Here is a 21,951-nt window from a genome sequence, read left to right on the forward strand (position 1 = left end):
TGGGAAGCTTTTTCATTTTCATCATGCAGGAGACAGTGGTAGGTTGGAGTTGTCTCCCCTGTTACCCCTACTCTGGCTTGGCGAGGAGGTTGGGAAGAAGCCTGGGCTGGACTCTGGGTGACAGAGCGGAGGATAGTGGGGTGATGTGGATTGTACAACAAGGGTTGAGGCAGGGGACACAATCTCTCCTTTGCATCTGTGCAGAATGGCCGTGGACGCAGGCTCAGCAAGCAGCTGAAGGGGTTGCAGAGAGCAGGGCTGGGCAGACTGAGTCAGAGGGAAGGGAGGCAGCCACTAGACAATGGTCACAGGAGCGCAGCCACTGCTTCTGGCGGTCTCAGCTTTGTCCATGATGGGGCTCACAGGACCAACAGAAGGGTGGAGAGGAGGTGGGTTGGGGGCTGGGCAGTGAGGACGGACACCTGGCCCCGTTAGAGGACATCTGTGTGCTCCCTGCTGGCAGTGTGTTGGGCCAGTTTGAGTGTGGGTCTGTCAGAGGCTCTGGAAACTCCAAGTAGGGCTGTACATGCTGGCAGTGTGGGGAGGGGCCTGCATAGTGACCCAAATTAGAACAACTTCCTTTCCGTGTAGGCTGCTCTGTCTGGCGTGTGTGTAGACAGGAGTCCTGGCCCAGGCATCAGGAGTCCTGGGCTGGCTGTTGCTATCCCCTACGTCCCTGGCTTTCTTGAATTCTTCCCTGGAATAGCCCAGAGGGCCATCTGCCAATACTGTGTGTCCCCACCCTTCCTAGAGTAGTGGGAGGGCCTGAACAGATGCCCCGTAGTCTTCTATGGCTCACTGCTTGGTCACATGCAGTCTTTGAAAGTCCTTGGGCCTTAGTTTTCTCATCTGGAAGATGGGGCAATTGTCAGAGAAGTTCTAGATCCGGTTATGATTCTCAGAGAGAAACCTGAGATTCGTAGGGAAGGTTTTCCAACAAATCACAGACAGTCTGCCTTGATGAGCAGGAGCATTCCCCTTGTGAGACCCAGGGTGTCCCGAGACTACAGCAGTGCACCCGAGCAAGGGGAGAGCCCTGTGTGTCCGTGTGTGAGGCTTGACCAGGTTGGACACAGTGCGACACTGCCAGGAAAGGGATGCGATTGGAGGAGCGCTGGAAGACAGAGGGGATGTGGGGTGACCCGGGGTTCTGAGGCCTGCTCACTGCCCTGATGCTCCTGGGCTGGATCCTTATACCCAGGGTCCTGGGTTCTGACCATTGAGGGGACCTTACCTCCTTGCCTGTGGCCCAGGGACTGTATGGAGCCTGAACATGACAGGGAGCAAGAAAGGGACCCAGACGACAGGCCCCACAGCCTGGCCAGGGGCCGCTTTCCTTCAGTAACTCTCCTGGGCTCCCCGCCCTCTCATTACTGGCTGTGGCTCCTGGCTGCAGCTCGTCACTACCAACCCCGACTTTGGCACACAGTGCCCTCCCTCTCTCCACCCGCCCCAGTTTAATTTATGTTTTTGCTGGAAGTGGTGGAGCTGCCTCAGCACTCAGCTCACCAAATCCATTTTTCATGGACTGGGCCTAAGAGGGGCTCTTTGTGCCAGGCCTGGAAATGCACACCATACCATCTTGGCCAACATAAATAGCCTCCTTGCTGGGTTTTAATTACCGCTCCCCTGCGGGGCGAGGTGTCTGGCGACCCAGGACAGCTAGGGATGCAGGCTGCCCCTGCCTCCCGTGGAGCCCCTCAGAGGGCACCCATCTGTCTCTCTAGGGCTGTGTGCTGTGCTGAAAGAATGGCCCCCTTCTTCCCCAGTGGCCCTCCACACTGTTCCCGCCCCTCTCCGTGGTTCCCGGCCCATTTCCCTGCTGAGCTGGCCTTTCAAGCAGGCATGTACCCTGCCGCCTCCTATGTCTTGGCAGCTTGAACTTATGAGATAATTTTAATCAATGTTTTTAAAAGCAGAAGGGAATATGGGCCCAGTCAGTTGTGTCCAGCAAGGGCAAGTCACCCCAGGCAGGGCCCTTTCTCCTCCCTCAGTAGAGGGCTCTGGGCGAGGGCCCATGGGGGGAGTGCCAGGCAATCAGGGCTACCCGTTCCCCAGTGAGGGGGTTCCTGTGTCCCTGACTCCACTGTGTCCATAAGTCAGTGGGTGTGGCAGGCCGGGCCAAGGGGATCTGGACCTGGATGGTGCCAGGGCTTCCCCAAGACAAGGTGGAAATCAGTCGGCATCCAGGAAGGGAATAGAGCCCGAGAGTCCTGCAGCTCCCCGAAGGCAGCATGCGCCTCTGTAGCTGAGTTGTGGACATATGTCCCCCACCGTGTGGGGACCTCCACTTTACTCTGCAGTTGTCAGAACACGCCACAGACGTCTCCAGGAATGTGTGTGCTGGAAAACCAAGCTGATATGCAGAGGGCTGTCTTATTATCTGTGTTCTGCAAATGGGGAAAGTGAGGGCAGTGGGGGTGACAGACTGGTTTGGCCACAGGACCAAGACAAAGGTGACCTAAAATTGTTGTACATTTATGCCTTTCATATATCCCACAAAGTAACCCTGGAGCTTGGTTGTAGAATAAAAGGTGATGTCCTCGGGGCTGTTCTCTGCCCAGCCTAGTCAGCTTGCTGGCTCTCCGGGCCTCTGCATGTGCTTCCCGTGCCTCCAGGAGTGGTCTCTTCTCCCCTGATCCCCGCGGTTGCTTGGGTTTTGAGTAGACATTGCTCCCCAGAGAGCTTCCTTGGCCCACCTTCCTCCACAGGCTCCATGTCTCCTGGGAACCCTTTCTGGGAGTTTCTCAGGAGCCTGCGTGTCCATGACCGTGAGCCCTTCCCCACTCTGTCCAAGTTGCTTGTTCTTTCTTCCCTGAAAGGCCGGATCTGCGCCTCCCTTTGCACCAAGATAGCCTTAGCAGGGAATGTCCTGTTGGCAGTAAAATTTCACTCAGTGTAAGAAACAAAGACCAGATGGGTAAACTTAGTCACTGAATGACTAGATGCAGATAAAGCCTCCAGGTGCACAGAGCAGGGCCTTCCACTCGCTTGTGTGGTTCTCCAGGGTTGGCTGTGCCCAGTGGGCTCACTGGACAGGTGGGCAGTGTGCAGCCAGTGATAGCCTAACAGCTCACACAGGTGCCAGGCTGTAGTCTAAGCGGTGTTAACTCGCTCTTTACAGTAACTTGATGAGGGTAGATTACCACAGTTCTTGTCCCAACTATCGAATTATTGAAAAAACAGAGGACAGAGAGGCCAGGAAATATCCCTATGACTGTAGAACTGAAAGACACACAGCCAGGATTTCTACCCCACGCAGCCAGGCTTTTTGCACATGGCTCCCTGCCAGGGTTGTATCTGGGGGAGAAGCTTTGAGTGCAAAACTTAAAGGGGTGTGAAAGTTTAGAGATGAACACAAATGATATATTTTAAAAATAAAAATCTAAAATATTCATGATGAAAGATATCAAATATTTGACCTTTTAAAATATCTTAAAGTAGTAAAGTTTACAAAGAAGACACCCTTGCACGGCCCACTTCCCACACTGCACCCTGGTCCTGGTCCTGCTCTAAGCCTGCTGCCCTCCATGCCTGCAGTGCGGAGCTGGCATTGAGTGGGGCCCCTGACACTGGCCCCCATACCCAGGAGCTGCGGGAACTCAAGCAAAGCCGCTTAGTCCCTGAGCCTTAGTCTCTGGCAGACAGCAGGCAGTCTTCACTGCCCGCGCTCCCCAGTGTGCTGGGTATTCATGCTGACAGCGCCCAGGGGAGACAATGGCACCTCAGTGGAGCCTGCTGTGGCTGCTGCGGTCTTACCAGTCTTGCGGTTGCTAAGGTCACAGACATCCTCCAAGCTAGAATAGGTGCTCTCTGTTCCATGCTGTCACTCAGGCTGGTGTCTTTTAGGGGAATCTGGCTGGTGAGATCTGCATGGGGCCTGCCCTGTGGCCACTGAGTGATGCCCCAGGCCAGGCTGGAGGCCTGGAGGTGGGAGTCCGGGGCAGCCACTCTGTGGTTCCCGGCAGAGGTTGCAGCTGAGTGGAGGGAGGCGTGCCTGAGACGGGACTCACTCCTTTCTTCTCTCCCAGTTTGAAGCAGGTCCCTACGGATGCATCCTGCTCACCCTGTCTGCCATCCTGTCCAGGTCCTGCGAGCTGTGAGTATCTTCCTCCTCAACCACTAGGCTGGGGCTGTCTGCTCCTTTCCTGCCACCTTCTGAACCCCTGCCTTGCCTGGCCCTAGTGAAGGCTCAGGGGATATTGCTGAAGGCGTGCCTAAGGTGGGTGGAGGAAGAGGGGACAGTGTACTGGTAGGAGTGACAGCAGTGATGAGCTGTGGGTACGCTTGTCCAGAGTTCCCTTTTCCTGGGTCTCTCAACATACTTTAGGACAACTCGAGAGGCATCTCTCTCAGTCGGCAAGGGTGCACATACTTACCCCCTTGCTACATGTGCCGGGGGTGTACAGTCGAGGCTGAGACTTCAGGGTCCTTACCCTCACTAGAGGGTAAGGCGCAAGACACTGGCAAGGAGCCAGCCCCTGGGGTGGATATGGCAGGGAGAGAAGTAGGCTGCTGGCCCTAATGTCCCTGTTTGACCCTTGCTGGAAGAGAGCCCCTGTTCCATGCACTGTGATCAATGTGGTCCCCAACGCTGCCATGGAAACGAGTTCCTCCAGACAGCTCTGTGCTTGGGAGCTGTCTAGGCCTCTCACCTGTGCGTGTCACCTGGGCATCGTGTCACTGGAGAGTGCAACAGATTAATAGTACATCAATAGTTCCGTAATGTGCAGTCCATTGCCTGACTCCCTTCTGAGCAGAAGCAGAGCCCAAGGGCCTGGGTACCTGGAGTGACTTACTTCAGAGAGGCCTTGGGGGAAGGATTTGGGAGCACCTCCCAACAGGCTGGGAAGAGAGGAGTTTCTGAGCAGCCTGAGGTGTGCAGAGGTAGGATGGAGGAGGCCCTGGCAGACGATCTTTGCTTCTCTGCTCTGGCTGCGTCTGGCTAGGCCTGTCGCTGGCCATTTTCCAGACCTCTACTGACAGGGAAGGGACGGCAGGGGCTCTGTGGCCTCTTGCACCAGCCTGCCTGCTGCTTGCTGCTACTGACCTTATTAAACTGGTGCATGCACAGCACTCTGTAATGGCATTTTTCTTCTAATCCTGCATAATGATACGATTCATTCCTAGCCTGGACTCGCGTGTGCGGTGACCGTAAGCCGCATGCGCCACCTTCTCCCAGGCCCAGTCTGCTAATCCCCTGGTTGGAGGACAGGCCAAGGTGTCTCCCAGCCCTGCTGAGGAGAATGGTGCTCTCAGGAGGGCAGGCCTAGTGGGGCTAACCTCAGCTTCCCCATCTGTGCAAGGGATCTCTGACTTGGGGCTTGAGCGTATGCCTGGTGCAGGGGTCTCTGGGACACACACGTGCTGCTATGTGTCCCTATCCAGGCTCCTGTGAGCCATCAGTGAGGAAGGCTGTCCCAGGATCGACAGGCCCACACAGCTGCACAACCCCATGCTAATGGGGCTATAGCCACAGCCCCCCCGACACACACACACACACACACACACACACACACGCAGACACACACATGCCTTCTTAGAGACACACCAATGCACACAGATACACACATAGACATGCATGCACAGACAAGACTCCAGCAGTCCCCCAGGAAGGACCCCTGAGGACTGACCATCCTTGGGCCCTGCAGGCAGATGTCTTGAGGCCTCCTTGGACAGAAAAAGCCACACAGAGGCCTGCTGTGGTGTTGGTCCATGACGTGGGCTTTGTCTCACCCCTTTGTCTCCCATCCCCTCTCCTTAGAGGCCAGTAGAGAGGGACATCCTATGGGCAGTGAGAACACTGCCACCAGCATTTATGAAGCTTCCTGTACACGTGGTCCGATCCTTTGGCTTGACATGTGGTGCAAACAGCCCCTGGAGTCCCCATCACAACCCCCAACCAGGGGTGCCCCATTGTCGCTGTTGCTTAGGGAGTGAGGGCTCATGCCAGGTTATCGGTGAGCAAGCTGGCGCGGCGCTGGCCTGGCCAGCTCTCCTGTGATGCTCCTCACACACCAAACCTGAAGACACGCATGGCGTCAGGCCCTGGGCTGGAGCTCCTTCCCCCATGGCTGGGGAGTGATGGATTCCTACCTTCAGCACTGCCCCTCCTTGGGCAACACCTCACACAGTGGGAGCTACCTTCAGATGCCTGCCTTTTCCAACTTTCTGGCTTATCTTGATAACCTGGTGGAGGCAGTGTGATCACAGCTAGAGGATGTCCTGGAGCTCGTGGTTGACCCTCTATGGCAATGTTGACCCTTGGCAGGGACTTCATGGGCTGCAGTGGCCCCTGAGCAGTTAGTGTCCCTTTGCACTGGGGCTTGAGAGGCAGGGAGAGGACCAAGTCCTAGCTGGGCTGTAAATTGCAGGAGTGAACTGAAGGAGACACCCCATGTCTGATCTCAAATTCAAGGAAGTGGGAGAACCTGGGCTCCACGGGCTGCCTTGGAGCCCTGCTTCAAATCTATGGTCCGCTGTGACTGCTGTAGATCCTCTAGGGTACTGCAGATAACACAGCACCCTGGGGCTTCCTGGTGGAGGAGGACAGCTATGTCAGCGAGGATGAGGCCAGCCTGGGCAGTGCTGGTGCTGCCCAGCCCTGGGACTCACATGGCAGTCTTCTCTCAGCATGTTAGCACCCTTGGCTCTTGGGAGGGCTCTGGAGAAGGCATTGCCTCAGCCTCTGCGACAAAGACCCTGGGAGAGCCCCCTCACGTGCCTCCGCATGGCATTTCCGCGATGTGTCCCTGGCTCTCTGGCACTCCCTGCCCTGGCTATCTGTTGGGGCTGGGCTTGGCTGAAGTTGTGCTGTCCCCTGGGCAATGATGACAGTCTTCAGTCTGTCATCCCTAACTGGAAAAACCCACCTCCTGCCTCTGGGATAGGCAGCTGCAAAGGTCTTTCCTTACATTTGGTCTTGCAGGTGTAAATATCTCCTTGCTGCTTAGCCTATCCAGGGCAGCCCAGGCGGTGACCTGTCACATAAGAGCAGGCACAGTTGGCTTTGCTGTAGCATCAGAACCCCTTCTCAGTGTGGCTCCTGACAAGCCTGTAATTGGCCCAGCCTGAGTCATAGGTTCTTTATCGCTAATAGTACAGAGCTGTGCTAGTACTCTTAGACTCTTTGTAGTGAAAGTCTGATTTGTTTTTCAGAAAACCTATTTTAAAGCTTGATAGGTAAGGGAGATGCAGCAGAATGACTTTGACAGGTGCAGAGGCGGCAGGGATGGGGGTGGGTCTCTTGCCTGCCTCTGGGTCCCCAGGCTTGGCCAGAAGCCCCCTCTGGAGGAGCTGCAGCTCTGCCAGCACTGCTCCGCAGCCTCCGAGCTGCGGAGGGCTGCCCAAGGCTTTCGTGCTCTGGGCTTTGCAGTCGGCTCTTCCAGAGCCCTTTGATGCCGTTCCAACATGGTCTGTTACCACTTCGGTCAGTGGTAACATGTCCTGCAGGCCCAAAGAGATAGGATCCTGAGGTCAGCGGAGGGAGGATAGGATCCACCCAGCTGGCTCTGAGTGCAGTGTGTGTGTACGCCTGTGCGAGATATGAGTGTGTGGGTGGGAGGGATCTGTACACCTGGGTGGGAGGTGACGCAGGCTTTGGTGATGAGTTTGGGGTTGTGTGAAGGCTGCCTTGTTGAGCAGGTGACTGCGAGTGGGAGTGTGGCAGAAGGGCATATGGTGTCTCCTTCCAGGCAGAGGCTGCCTCCTAAAGCCCAGGGCCACCCTGGCACCCGTCACTGACTCCTGAACCAGGCCATTCCTAAGTTAGAACAGAGCCCGGGTGGGGGCCTTGGACAGAGGCAGACCCAGCTGAGCACAGCCCAACCACTCCAAAGAGCAATCGAGACACGGCCTTTGAGGTTTGTTTACCCCAGGCTGTGTGCAGAGCCCTGTAAAGGTTTTATTTTTTTCCACTTGATTTCAGGCCGTTTATTTTCTTTCTTAAGATCTCTGGTTGCTTACAGTAAATCTCATGCTGGTTTTCATGCTCTTCTTGCTCCGATACTTTCCAAGCCTCGCGGCTAGAGCTGTCTCTAGGGAATTCTCACAAATCCCCAGGGTGCTCGGAGGCAGCTGGGAGCCAGGCCTAGGCAGTGCCACACAGGTGGAGGCTGCAGCCTCTGAGGAGGGTACAAGCCTGACTCTCAGTAGGTGGTGCTTGCCCAGTGGCTCGGGCCCTGCGGAGGAGGCTGGGGGAGCAGTGTGTGAAGGGACCCTTTGCCTGCAGTGGGGGACCCTTTGCCTTCAGCACAGCATTCAGTTCAGCTGCCCAAAGGCAATTTATTTTTTTTTAATGTGTTTGGTACAGGATCTCACTATGCTGCTTGGACTTGTAGTGATCTTCCTGTTTTCAGCCTCCCCAGCACTGGGATTACAGGCATGCACCACCACTCCCAGTCTCAGTGGCTGACTCAGCACCCCCACGGGTGAGGTCAGTGTACCATGTGGGACCAAGGATTGAACCCAGGTCCTTGCACTTGCCTAAGCAGGTGCTTAGTCCACTGAGCTATCTCGCCAGCCCTCCAAAGGCAATTTTGAAAGCCCAGAAGAGAGGCTAACTTGTCATTGTGTCAAGTAACTTTAAACTGGCATAAGCAGGGACTGAGGAGATAGCTCAGTAGAATACATGCTTGCCTGGCAAGCACAAGGACCTTAGTTCAATCCCCGGTTCTGCAAAAATAAACAAACAAAAAATGGCATAAGCAATGTATGGAGGGTGACAGGTGTCCCATACAGCACCCACAGCGTGATGCCTCTCTTGTTTTGAGACTCTCCCCCAAGAGATTAAAAACAATGGTGGCAATACAGTAGCTTCTTACTTTGAGAAAATATTAGCAAAATTAATGCTATCCCTGAGCGTTAGCTACAAAGGCAGTGACAGAAGGTCAGGTCCAAACTGGAGTAAGCAGAAATCGAGCTAAGAGCGCATTTCTACCAAAAGCTTGGGCTTTAGGTATGGCTGCATTGGGAGCTGGACTTGTATTCCTCCTCTGCCTCCTGATTCTTCTCTCCTGTCTCCCAGCTGTCTTCTCAGGAGGTCCTCCTGCAAGGGGGACTCCAGAAGCTCCACAGCCTCTTTGGTGCCAGAAATCCATTCCTGAGGGCATCGCCATGGTCAGGCCTGGGTCAGGCCCACTCTGGAGCCTGAGGACTTCTGTGGGTTGGCTGGGGTCCTCAGGGCTGGCTGGATACAGGGTGCTCAGGGTCAGGATGGAGAAGTGTAGGAGATGTTGAAGCAGTGGGGACAGATGTGGGTTTGGGGGTGGCCTTCACAGAGGCCCCACAGGCTCCTCTTGAAAATGGATAAAGTGACTACAGAGCTTTGCATTCCAGCATCTGTAGGCCACACTCATCCAGAGAGGACCTGCCAGGAGATGCTTGGTGGGAGGCAGGGAGCAGGGCGGCTCTTTGTGGTTCCAGATGTGCCCTGATGGGATGCACAGGGGTACACAGGGGCTCCACGGAGGGCCTGACGCCCCCTAAGTGCTTCCAGCCCAGAGCAATGCAGCCTTGACAGAGCCAAACCAGATCATGAGTCCCAACCCCTGGGTTTTGTTCCCCCACAGGGCCCTGAGCAGATGGCTGGGCCTCTTCAACCTGGGTGTCCCCCAGGACGCCCAAGTGGGGGCCCTTCTATCCCCTCCTAAGATCTCAGCTGTAGCTGGAAACGGGAGAGGACCTTGCTCAGTGAAGCCCAGTTGCACTTTAACGCTGATTCCAATGAGGGCAGAGATGAGGCTAGTGAACATATGTGGGCTGCAGAGGCAGTAGGGAAGGAGCCCACAGACTTGTGGTACTCATGTCATTCAACTAGCAAAATGCCCCCTTTCTTCACTTCCTCCTAATGGCTCCTTTCTTTCCCTGTAGTTCCTTGCTTGGGAACTACCTGTTCCTCTGCTCCCAGCCAACCCCATGGGGAAATAGGATCTGGTCTGTGGCCCCTGAGTGGCTTCCTCGAGGCCCTCTGTGAGTCCTGAGGACAGTGAATTTGCAGCCTCAGCTCTGCCAGAGGTGGAGGAGTAGAAGATAGGGCTCTCATGGCCCAACCTCTGGCTTTGTAGCCTTGCGGCAACCTGAGGGACAAACCAGCAGGCCTGGGCTCTTCTCCAGCTTTACAGACGCAGGAACTTTGGGAAGTAACAGGCGAGGCAGCAGCACAGCTGGCATTGCCACCCAGGTTCAGGCTCCAAGTCCAGGATCTGGTGTGGGCAGCACTTCGCTGAGTGAGGGAGTGCTTGCCACTTAGAAGCAATGTGTTCCTCACTGTCTGGTTCTGTGACAAAATAGCTGACATACATGGCTCAAGGGAGGAAAAGGGGCTCCACTGTTTTGAGGCCTGTGGCAAGGCGGAAAGGTCAAGGACGAAGGGTGTAGCCGAGGAGAGCCGCTAAGGTCATGGCGGCCAGGGCACAGAGCAAGAGAGAGCCCAAGAGCCAGAGGGGAAGGGCCGGGGACCAGAAATAGTCCCCTAGGCCCTGCCTTCTCCACCTGTGGCCTTCTAAGTCTTCTTCAGTTCCCAGCAGCGCCATGAAATTATAAATTCATCAGTGGGCTTACCCACAGATGAGATGCTGGCCCTTGTGGTTCAGTGAGTTCCTCTAAGCCCATCAGCTGAAAACTAAGCCTCTGAGATGAGCCTTTTACAGGGACAAGTATAGCAAGTGGAAAACAAAGCCCCAAATAGGTCTGTGGCAGACTGAGTGCTGGCCATCTGCTCTAGGCCTGGCCCATGTTTAGTTGGCAGCACTGGCTTCCCGGTGGTTCTGCCCACAGACATTGAACCTGAGGAGTGGGTGTGGGGACCCACTTCCCACAGAGGGGACCAGCCCAGCTTCACTGGGGGCAGTGGCAGAGCTTGGGGCTCTCCTGCCCTCAGACCTCAGGCAAACCCATGAGGACCCTCTAGGAGGAGCCCAGGTGCCCAGATGACAATCACAGGCCTTGGGAGAAGGCACTAACCTTCCAGAAGTTTCTTCTACCCGTCTAGCCTCTGGTAGGGGTGGGATGTACATTTCCGCTGTCTTCAGCATCTCTCCAGGATCCGGCTTCTCCCCAGGGACTGCAGGCAGTGCATGGGCTCTGCGACCCCATTCGCTGGGTGCCTACTGAGGCCAGAGCCCGGTTCTGGGCAGGCAAAGGACAGGGATCGGTGTGTTCCTTTGGGAAGGGCAAGTCCAAAGAGAGGAGAGATGGGCGTTTCTGTCCCAGAAGGTGCTGCTTGAGGGAGGAGGAGACATTCGTTTAATCAGACTCAGGGTTGGTTGGCAGGGAGTTGACACACAGCAGGAGCATAGTGAGTGAAAGGCACCGGTAAGGGTTGGCAGGGATCAGTCTGCCGAGGGCTGGTTACAGGAACAGCACTGAGCGCTGGGAGGATGGGACGCGTGGGTGAGGCCAAGGGCAGCTTGGGAGGGACTCTGTCAGTGGCCAGGAGCGCGGGGTTCTCCGCTTTTTCTTCTTCCCCATGCACTGTTTCTCCAGGTGGCAAAGTCTCCTGCCAAGTTCCCTCAACCTCTGGGCCCTCCCTCCAGCCTGTGCCTGCATTGCCTGGAGAAGAAGGTGATGTGGAGCTCTCCAGCTGTGTGTGGTGCTCTCCACAGTGCTCCTTTGCATGTCCTGTTCCCTCTGTGAGGTGGTTATTGTTATCACATCAGGGATGACATATCCAAGGCTCAGAGATGGAAAGCTAGTTGTCAAAGGCAACCGAGACAGGAGGCAATTGGGGTCCGACACCCAGGGCTTCTCATTCATTGCCCTCCCTCTTGGTCTCCCTGGAAAAACAGGCAGCATCCGCTCTATCAGGCTTCTTTTAAGATGCTCAGGGCTACGTTTCAACCTCTTGAGGGCCCTGGTTTTATTCTGGGCTTTTGGCTGTGATACGAAAGGTTGAGGCTGCAGGAATCATGACCTCTTGGTCATTGTTTTCTTGTTATTATTATTGTTATTGTAGGAAAAAGGAAGTGACATTTACTGAATGCCAGATGCTTTATATAGCTCATCTGTCTCAGTTCTCACAGTAACCTGTGCTGGGAGGAGATGTCATCATACCCGTACTGCAAGCGGGGAAACTGAGGCTCAGGAGGATGATCCTTGTGAGTGGTAGGAGGTGGGTTAGAACCCACAGCTCTCTAACTTTGAACCCCATTTACAGCGGCACTTTCTACTTCTGAGTTGCCCTTTCCAGCCAGGAGAAACTGTGCCACCTGCAGGGGCTGAGGAGTGTGGTCCAGGAGCCTCAGTGAGGGCCAGGCAGGAGCTGGCCCTGGGGACATGGTGTCCTCGCCATGGGCTGTTGGGGTGGAGGTCTTCTCAGGCTAGTTCCTGTGTATCTGAGGCTTGGCATGTCAAAGATTAGAGCAGGGGCCAGGAGCTCAAGTTCATGTGTAGGAGGTCTCCAGAGATCCCTCACCCAGGTCACAGATGTGCTAGGTAGGGACTTAACCTGGGGCAGAAGGAGGGACTTACTTGCAGTCACTTGCCAGTCCTAGACTGAGCCAGCCTATGACACATTCTGTGGATGTTTGTTTCAGGTGAATGGCTGTGATTATAGATTAGGGCCACGTATCTAGGCCGCTTGGACATACCTTTCCTTCTTAGACACTTCTGTGCCAAACAGTACATTCACGCAGGGACATTTGTATGTGAAGGGACAAGCTGGAGGAGCCATGGACAGTGAGAGGAACCCGAGTGGTTCCTGCCTGGAACTGGGTGGCTGGGATGAAGTTGGATGCTCTTTGATGTTGGTACTGAGGTCACAGCCTTGGCCCTGCTGTCTGTGTGACCACAAACCACAAGGTCAGTAAAACAGAGATGGGCGTTTTGCTCTCCTGGACTGACAAGGCTTTGTGGGTCCAGTGTATTCCTAAGTGTCTGAAACTGCAGACGTAAAGTTCTTGAGTCACCAGCTCACGCATGGCAGAGCCCCTGCCTTCTTCCTCCTGTGCCAAAGGGCAGGTGGAGATCAATAGTGGAGGTCTAACCCAGTTTCAGGCCTAACAGATCTGAGTCTTTTCCCTTCTTCTCTCTCTGGGCATTTGTCTCCCATCTGGAGTACATTGAGCCCTATGGGCCCTTTTGTTCTGCTTCCTGGGACAGCCTGGTGGCTCAGCAGACTCTTGATAGTGGGTAGTTCGGGAGTCCATACCATTGGGTAGCCCAGGACTGCCCCTTGAGACCAGGTCACCCCAGAGTCCTTGGTCCAGGATGTTGGTTATTAGTTTCCAGGTGCTGATGAGGTAGACAGCAGGGTAGTTGGGCCAGGCCTCTCCATGTCCTGGGCAAATTCATTCAGGCTTCTCTCGCTCTGTGCTTCTTGGATTCAAAATTCAGGCAAGCTCTGCTTCCTGGAGGGTTCACCAGGGCAGGATGCCTTGCAGGGGCCTGTTTCAGGTGGGCCATGGCTTCCTAGCTCCTTTGTCCAGGTTGATGCTGGGCCCCTCAGCTGAGCCCAGGGCTGTTCAGCCCCCAGGAGAACTGTGGTAAGGACAGTTTGCCTACTAGACTGGGTGAATGTGTTGGTCCCAGAGAAGGGACTGTCATGACTGTGACTCAGAAACCCAGACCTCTGGAGCCCACCCTTTACCCAATTTCAACCTTGGCTCCAAGGATACTGTGTGTTCTGGGAGTCCAGGGCTCCCTGAGAGGCCACAAGCACTGATGGAGGGAGACAAAGATGGGGCAGATCCAGTGGCTGCTCACAGCTAGAGCTGCTGGGTTTCATGAAGCGGGCTATGTCCATGTATAAGGTTTCCTTTAAAGAAGGTCTCTGAGCCTGAAGAGATGTTGGAAGCCACTTGCTCCATTTTCCTATGTCTGCCATAGTAAAGAGCTACCGATGGGGCAGCCAGACACGGACACTTCTCACAGCTCTGGAAGCCGGAAGGCCAAGATCAAAACACCATGCTCACTCTCTTGGGCTTAGGGATGTCCACCTTGCACTGTCCTCATGTGTTCTTTACATGTGCACATCCCTGGTGTCCCTTTGTGTACCCAGATTTCCTCTGCCTATGAGCACACTCATCTGGTTAACAGCTCCTTTCCAACCTAATCACCCCTTTAAAGTTTCTATTCAAAATGTGCAGTCTGAAATTCAAGGGGCTTAAGACAGTAACCTACAAATTGGGAGAAATCATTCAGCGCAAGCACCTCTCATTGTGTCCAAGACCCTCAGGTCCCAGAAGGGAGACTGAGGCCCAGGGAAGGGGTTTGCAGCCTCACAATGGGCTGAGGCTCCAGTTGGGTTCTGTGCCAGCCCTGGGCGAGTTGCTCCTCTCTGGGCAGAGCAGAGGCTGGGACTGCTTCTTTGCCCACGGGCTCCACACACTCAGCCCCAAGGGACTCCCCTGGGAAGGTCTGGGGATCTCAATTTGCCAAGGTTGTAAATCTCTCAAGCCATGAGCTGCTCCTTGGCGTCTCCCAAGTGCCGTGATGTGAAATGCAGATGTTCATCTCTTTTAAGATCCAAGCACACTTCTAAATTTCCCATCGTGTTTGCACCTAAGGATGCAATTACCATTTCCTCCCATTGTGCTGTCTGCCTGTCCCTCTGTTCGCGGCTGACGCAGGCTCCCATGCCCGTGGGGTGAACACGCGGCTATGCGCTTATGGAGATCAGGCTGCTTCTGAACTCTTGGGTGGCTCATGGCCAGCGATGCTTATCGGTCCACTCAAGACTGCTTTGAGGTTATTTTCTTCTCATCAGAAGATGCTTATATACACTGTGAAGAACGTTTCCATCAATTCTTCTGCCTGAGCAAGTGCTGGCCGAGGCTGTGCTCTGACATGAGTCACCCGCACTGGCTCCTTCCCAAGCTTGCCGAGCTGTCTCCGAGCCCCGAAGCCCTTCCCAGAGGACCCTAAGCCTTTGTGGCTCTCGGCAGGCCCTGGAGATGGTATTCCCAGCCCATCTCACATGAACCATAAACCTTCCCTATTTGGTTTTAAAAACCACAAGAAAGCATTTTCCCTACCAGTGTTGCTGGGCTTGAATTTCTCAACTTGCCTGGGAAGGATACAAGACCAGGGTGAGTGTGTTAGCTTTGGGAGTGTATGGCCGATTTTTGATTTAATACATTGAGACCAGGTTCACCTTCTTTTGGACCAAAAGATGTTAATGTTCTGGTTGCTAAGCCCTTGCTAGCCCTGGCTGCTGTGCAGTGCACACTGCAGGGGCAGATGAGGGCAGCGGGCCAGGCCCTGGGAGCGCTGAAGTGAGTGGGGTCCCCAGCAGTGTAGGAGATGGAATCCTGGCTTCATTCAGACCCAGCAGCCACTTCCCTGAGCTTCTTTCTACATCTATAACACAGCAGTAGTAATTCCCATTCCCTGAGCCTGGAGGGAAATTGTTTTGGGCCTGGTCTGTAGACAGTGGCTTCCTTACTGCATGTTGCTTATATGGCTCAGTGTGCAAAGATGCTTAAGTCTCCTGGGGGGCTGGCTTTGGGTGGCTGACAGGAACAAGGGTGGCAGACTTTCTAGCTCGAGGGTTTTCAGGCTCAAGGAGGCCTCGTTGCTCCTAGTACTCCTGCAGTTGGCAGGGTCCCCACTGTCTGGGACTTTAAATTGTCCTGTCCCTAGCACTGCTCAGCCTTAAAGCCCATTTCTTTCAGTTAGAGGAATTTCTTCTCATCATTTGTTCTCTTCAAGAGGCTTTTCATCTTGTGCCCCTTGAGTGCCTCGGGGCCCGGTGCTGCCTCCACAGGTTGGGGGTGGGCTGGGCCAGGCTTGGAAGCTGGTTGCTGGCATCTCCCACCAGCCCTGAGTGCCCTTGGGAAGACAGCCCCATCTCTGAGTCTCAGGTCTTAGGGAATCATGCACAAGTGGTACCTGGAGCAGAAACTGTGTTTGGGGACACTGGCTACTGTTTTTGGAGTCCAGGAGGCTGTATTAGTATTAGGCTGTATTACTGGCATTTTCTGTTGCCAGTAACATCATACTGCAGACTGGGTATGCTTCACAAGAAGAGTATTTTGGTCCAAAGTTGAAGGCCTGCATCTGGTGATGGCCTTCTCGCTGGCAGTATACTGAGGAGATGCAGGGTGTCACATGATAAGACTCGGGGAGCGCATGTATGACTCTCCTGGTCTCAGTCTCTTTGTACATACCCACCAGGATTCAATCATAGCACCTGCCTAATGGTCTTACCTAGCCCCTGTCGTCTCCCCCAGGCCCTTCTCTAAATGCCACGGTCAGATTCCATGTCCACCCTCTTTCCACTTCACGCTGGGGATTAAATTTCGACACTTGAGCCCTTCCAACATAAGGTCAGACCATAGCAGACCTTAAAGTCCATTCCTTGCACTCAATGGATCCATGAACTGAGGCCCAGAGATGGGAGACAGTGAACCTGCCCTTACCATTAAACAGCAGGTGGGATGCCAAGTCAGGATACTGGGATTCCAGCCCAGGGGCCTTTCTGCTGTGCCAGGCTTCACTCCATTCACCTTACTTAGTCAAGCTGGAGGATATAGGGCAAAGGAGAAGCCATTGCCCAGAGCATAGAGTGATTTTGGCTTGAACAGGCCAGGGCTCCAGGCCCCATGCCTTTGGGGAGGGAGCGGCCTCCTCAGCACAGAGTGCTCAAGGACCAGGTTCTCACCAAACAGGGAGTCCTGAGGGAAGCCCTTGGTCATTGGCAGGGTTGCACAGGTTAGGCAGAAGCATACTAATGCTACTCTTTTTGTGTTTTTTAGTGTTCGCCAGGACTTTGACGTCCCCACCAGCCACCTGATTGGAGCACATGGATACTGTACACAGGTTGGGGTGCTAAGGGGGGAAAGGGGTGGCCAGGTGGTTCTTTTTCTCTGTCCCTCCTTTCTCCCTGTCCTTCAACAAGCTCTCTAGGCATTGTTCCATATACACCCTGCTGGGCTTCACCCTCAAGGAGCACTAGAAAGACAGCTCAGTTTGATCCTTTGTTTTCAGAGCATGTGCCAGAGGCTGATCTCTGTGCTTAAAGCCATACAGGACATAGAAAAAGCAGGAGGAAGGCAGGCCCAAGCTCTGCTCCACCTGGAGCCCTGGCTGCAGGGGATGTGGTATCGTCTGAGGACCCTGGGTCTAGTTGGGAACATAGGCCATGGAGCTGGCATGCTGGCATGGAGCGTTGTCTTTATGACCACCCTTTCCCCTACACCTTTACAAAGGGATTCCCTCCTTTGCTGCCATCAGGGGCCTCAAAAACCCAAGTGTGGTTGCTTGTCAACCATCATTGAGATCTGGAGGTAACTCTACCTGACTTCTACCCAGGTGGACCACAGGGAAATCTGACCCTCGGCACAGACAAGTGCCCAAACTCAGTCTTCTGGACCAGGTAAAGATCCAGTTGTCCAGGGTCTTGACTCCCATGTGACTAGCTCTGAAGGCCTACTAAGTCCTCTGCAGTGGCAAGCTGTAGAGCTATGGCTTGTGGGACACGCACAAAGGAATGAAGCCTTGGCTGCCTCTCGGCTTCCTGGAAGGAGCTGGGAAGCCACCACTCTTCTCTCTGCCTGGGGTAGTTGTATTCTCACTGTGAGAACCTCTCTGGCCCCGGAAAGCTTCCCTTTGTAGCGGACAGGGCACAATCCCTGTAGTGCTCAGGGATGGTGACCATTGAGTGAGGGACAGGGGAAGGACATCAGGCCGGGGGGTGGGACTGGATTGAAGTCTTGTTCTCTGTTGTACTCAGAAAAGGTGCTGGGCCCTCCACAGCTTCCTTTTCCATGTTTGTAGAAGAGGCATTTTGACTAGACCATGGCTGCTTCTGTTTTGCTGTGCTGTGCACAAAAATCCCCAGAAGTAGCATTGTGTAGATTAGGATTCAGGGGATTGAGTTGGGGCCAGGCATTCTGAACTTCTAACTGGCCATTCTGGGAGGAAAGTATCACTTGTCCGTGGGCCCTAGCAAGGGCCTAGGTGATGGCTGAGCTTTGCTGGTGTGCAGCTTGGCCTCTGGGAGCAGGAGATGCCTCGTGCCTCTTCTCCTCATCTCAAGAAGGCCTCTTTCTAGGATGAAGGTTCTCAATGCGTCCTGATGGAGGAGTAGAGCTTTCTATTTTCCTTTTAAAAACCAAATGGAAAAACCTGAGCCACTCTTGACAAGGCTGTCCATTTTTAGTGCCCTGCCTCTGAGGTGCTATATCTTAGAGCAGCTATTTCCTCCAAGCTCTTTTCTCTCATTTCCTTTGCAAGGACACAGTGACCCCCTCAGTATCTCCCTCCAATGAGGGCCGTTGGCCAGCCATCACTGGAGGCCTCTTTTATTGTCACTGGAGCAGGGGTATTGGTGTTAACAGAAGAATTTATTGACCTTGGCTATTGTTTTCACAATTCAAGGGAAAACACTTCCATAAACCTTGTCCTTACAGCATGCTGGAGAAAGGGCAGCTTTGGCCATTCCCATGGGCTGAGAAGAGCTGGCCTAACAGACAGTGCCAGTTCCTAGTGAGCTGGTTGACATAGCAGATGCACCATAAATGTAAGGAGGGAACGAGAATTAGGAAGCAAACCCAGGCAGATGCCTGGACCCAGGAGATACAGGTGGAGGTTTAGCTCTGGCCTTCAGTGGCGGTGTGGCCAGGGAAGTCCCTTGTTATCTGCAGGCTCGGTCTCTTCAGTCTTAACAGGAGGCTGGACCAGAGTTGCCTTATGTAAGGAAAGGCCCTTCTTGCCATTGCTGCCCATCTCGTACAGCTGTCAGGTGAAGGAGATCCAGAGAAGTGCTCAGCTCTATGTGGAACCAGCTCCAGGTTGCGAGGTCACTTTCTGGTTGCGTTGCTAGGAATGTAGTATGAGCCACAGGGTCCCCAATGCCTACTACCTGTGGCAAGAGGGAGTGGGCTTCCTGTCACCTCTCTGTTCTGCTCCTCCTCCCCTCCCCTCACAGCACATTTCTCTGGCCTCCTTCCTTCATTAAAACCTGCTGCTGTCCCAGTGAGATCCAGGCTTGGTGCTGAGCATGGTGGCTTCCTGGTGGTGAGCATGTGCTCTGGTCCTGTGAGATGTTATTTTTGGGGGAAGCTGGGTGAAGGGTACACAGGAACTCTGTACTATTTTTACAACTTCTATTGAATATGAAGTTATTTCACAATTGAAAGCTACTTTGAAAAGACCATCCTTCAAGAATCAGAACTTCACAAAGCCATTCTTTCCTTGTCTTGGAGGGTTTTGCATCCCTCTATGCCCTGGAATGGTCTGTGTGTACATTTGTGTAGTTCCAGACACATCCTGAAGTGCGCTTGAACCTCATAGCCACATGTCCGAGCCCCTGACCCTGGACCTGAGCATGGAGCCATGTGTCACCTGTCCCAGGGTCCTTCTGATGAACTGGGGCCTAGGACAGTGTCCTGTATGCAGTTGGTATCCCATGAATGCTTGCAGAGTAAAGACTGATGGGTGCCTGAAATTATTCTGATGTGAGAAGCTGGCAACTTTCCCCTTGGGGTTCGTGGGAAAGTAGAGTTTGACTGCCTCCCTCCTTCCTTGCTTTCTTCCGTCTCCACCCTTTTCTCTCTTCCCAGTGTCCCCTCCACCCTCCTGCAGCTGTGGCCTTCCCCTTGTCTCATCAACAGGAACTTGTCAATCTGCTGCTGACTGGGAGAGCTGTGTCGAATGTTTTCAACGACGTGGTGGAGCTGGATTCTGGGAATGGAAACATCACACTCCTCCGAGGCATCGCTGCCCGAAGTGACATTGGCTTCTTATCTCTCTTTGAGCACTACAATGTGTGCCAGGTACTCAGAGGGCACAGCCTCCAGACCCCAAGGAGCCTGGCTCCCTGAGGGACCTCTGGGAGAAGGAAGGCTGGACTCCACTTCCCAGAGCCGGCTGGAGCTCAGGGCCAGCCTAAACCACGGGGGAGAAGCGTGGCTTCCCTGCACTTGAATACAAACTTCTAATTCAGACCCAGACCCTGTTCTAGGGGAAGATTTTCAAGAAAACACTTCTAGGGCTCTATAGTGGGGCTGTGGGTCACAGTGGTTGCATCTGGTTGTGTGTGTGTGTGTGTGTGTGTGTGTGTGTGTGTGTGTGTGTATGTGTGTTAGTGGAGAGCTTCTTCAAGAACAGAGACCAGAGATCTTAGGTCACAAATGTAGTGGTTTGAAATAGGAGAAATCCGTTCTCTCACAGTCCTGGAGGCTGGAAGTCTGAGATTGGCAAGTCAGCAGAGGCCAGGCTCCTCTGAGGCCCACACAGACTTTTTCCTTATCCCTCCTGGCCTTTGGCATATTCTGGTATCTTGGTATCCCTTGGCTTATGCATATATCACTCTAGTTCTGGACTCCTTTGTCCAATGCCTTCTTCTCTCTGGGGGCTCAGCAAGGAGCCCAGCCTCTAAGTGGAGTTGGGCAGGGCTTTGGGGGCTGTATCCCCGAGGAGCATGAACAGGGGCTAGGAAGGCTGGCTGGGACACATGGACTCTGACTGCCTATCCGAGCTGCCATGGAATCTTCTCCAGGCTTCTCTCTCCATGTAGGGAGTCTGCTGTTCTGTGGCTGAGTATATGGAAAGCATTGTCCCAAGCAGCAGTGAGAGCTTCTTTTTTGTAATCTGGTCACTGCCCTTGTGCAGATTGCTGGTGGGCTTCGCTGAGGCTTCATGCAGAGCCCAGACAGACCCCACCCATGGGGCCCCTAGAGATCCCAAGGTGAATGGATTTGCAGCACTGGAATTTTCACCCCCCCCGCCCCCATGTGCTGTCCCTTGCTCATGGACCACAGGGTGCAATGCTATCGCCAGATCCCCTCACTGGTGGTACCCATGGCTCACACAGTGCAGACGTGTGGGCTCTAAAGACTTAGGGAGAGGAGCATGAGGGCTCCTTCCAGTAGCCCCACTGTGCATGCAGCAGGAGAGAACCCAGGAATGTGGCCAGGTGGCCAGTGGGGTGCACCAGGACTCTTGACCGGAGGCCCTGGGTGGGCTCCAAAAGCCTTCAACCTGAAATGCCACGGCCTCAGTAAGGGAACCTGAGCCAGGCCTCTAGACGCCCCAGGCTCACCATGAGCACTGGTTTCATTCTTGTGTCCAGGGTGTTGGTCAAACATAAACTGTTTTCCTTTGGTCAACAGAGGGTAATTGTCGTGAAGACCAGTGGAGGTCATCCTTCCCCTGGAATAGGATGACTGCTGAAGAATTTCAGTCCCCAGCTACCTTGCCCTCATGGAGTGCTGGGATCCGCAGAGCCAGAGCCTGCTTTGCTGGCCTAGACTTGACTGTGGCGTAGGTTAGGTTGTCTCCCAGCAGGAAGAAGATGCCGTCTGCTGCCTCACAGCTGGCATTTGCTAAAGAGAGAGCTCTGGCTGCCACCTTCAGTCTGAAAAGGCCATTCAGGCTGGGCCTCGGCCTCTCCTTTTCCTGAGGGCTAAGGAAGGACCTGGAAGCCCTGGCAAAGTGCCCCTAGTCTTTACCATTACCTGCTATCCTTTCTGCCCCCGAGTACCTAGGACCCCACACTTTTAGACACGCTGGATCTAGGCAGGCTCATTACCCAGCCCAGACTTGGACTCAGAGCCAGCACTCATGGCCTGGTCTGGCCTGCCTTACTCCATTGAGGGAAGATCTTGCATTTGAAACAGCTTGCCTCCTGATGCCTTTATGCACACAGATGAGGCCTCAGGCTGGCTCCAGGCTTCTCTGTGGCCTCTGGCTGGAAGCCAGGACCCAGGGCCCTTAGTGAGTGTGCAGGAGAGCAGGGATGGGATGTCCTACTTATAGATGAGCTTCTCAGATGACCCGAGCTCAGGATGTGCCTAAGGCAAACAGGAAACTCTGGACCAGAGCAACATGCTCCTTGCTATACAGAACTGGCCTCCTGCCTCAGCCTGGCTGGGCCTGTGCACGTGTGACCACGCCAGACTCCTCTTGCCCATGTAACTTCTGCCTCCCTTCCTGAACTCCAGAGTTCTCCTAGACTGAGGCTCCCCAGTGAGGGCAGCTGCAGAACACAGCTGGAAGGACAAGTGCCCC

At 54.2% G+C, this 21,951-nt stretch overlaps 1 protein-coding gene across 1 annotated transcript in view; it reads left to right on the forward strand.

Moving 5' to 3' along the window:
• Nucleotides 1-21,951, forward strand: part of Mindy4 (MINDY lysine 48 deubiquitinase 4) — a 109,531-nt gene that overhangs the window by 74,442 nt on the left and 13,138 nt on the right. Inside the window, exons 13-15 of the mRNA XM_023709963.1 lie at nucleotides 4,032-4,099; nucleotides 16,695-16,758; nucleotides 19,554-19,715. Coding sequence (XP_023565731.1) covers nucleotides 4,032-4,099; nucleotides 16,695-16,758; nucleotides 19,554-19,715 — 294 coding nt within the window. The remainder of the gene's footprint in view (nucleotides 1-4,031; nucleotides 4,100-16,694; nucleotides 16,759-19,553; nucleotides 19,716-21,951) is intronic.

This window comes from Octodon degus, unplaced genomic scaffold, assembly GCF_000260255.1.
Source record: "Octodon degus isolate 3935 unplaced genomic scaffold, OctDeg1.0 scaffold00015, whole genome shotgun sequence".
NCBI classification, from domain to species: Eukaryota; Metazoa; Chordata; class Mammalia; order Rodentia; family Octodontidae; genus Octodon; species Octodon degus.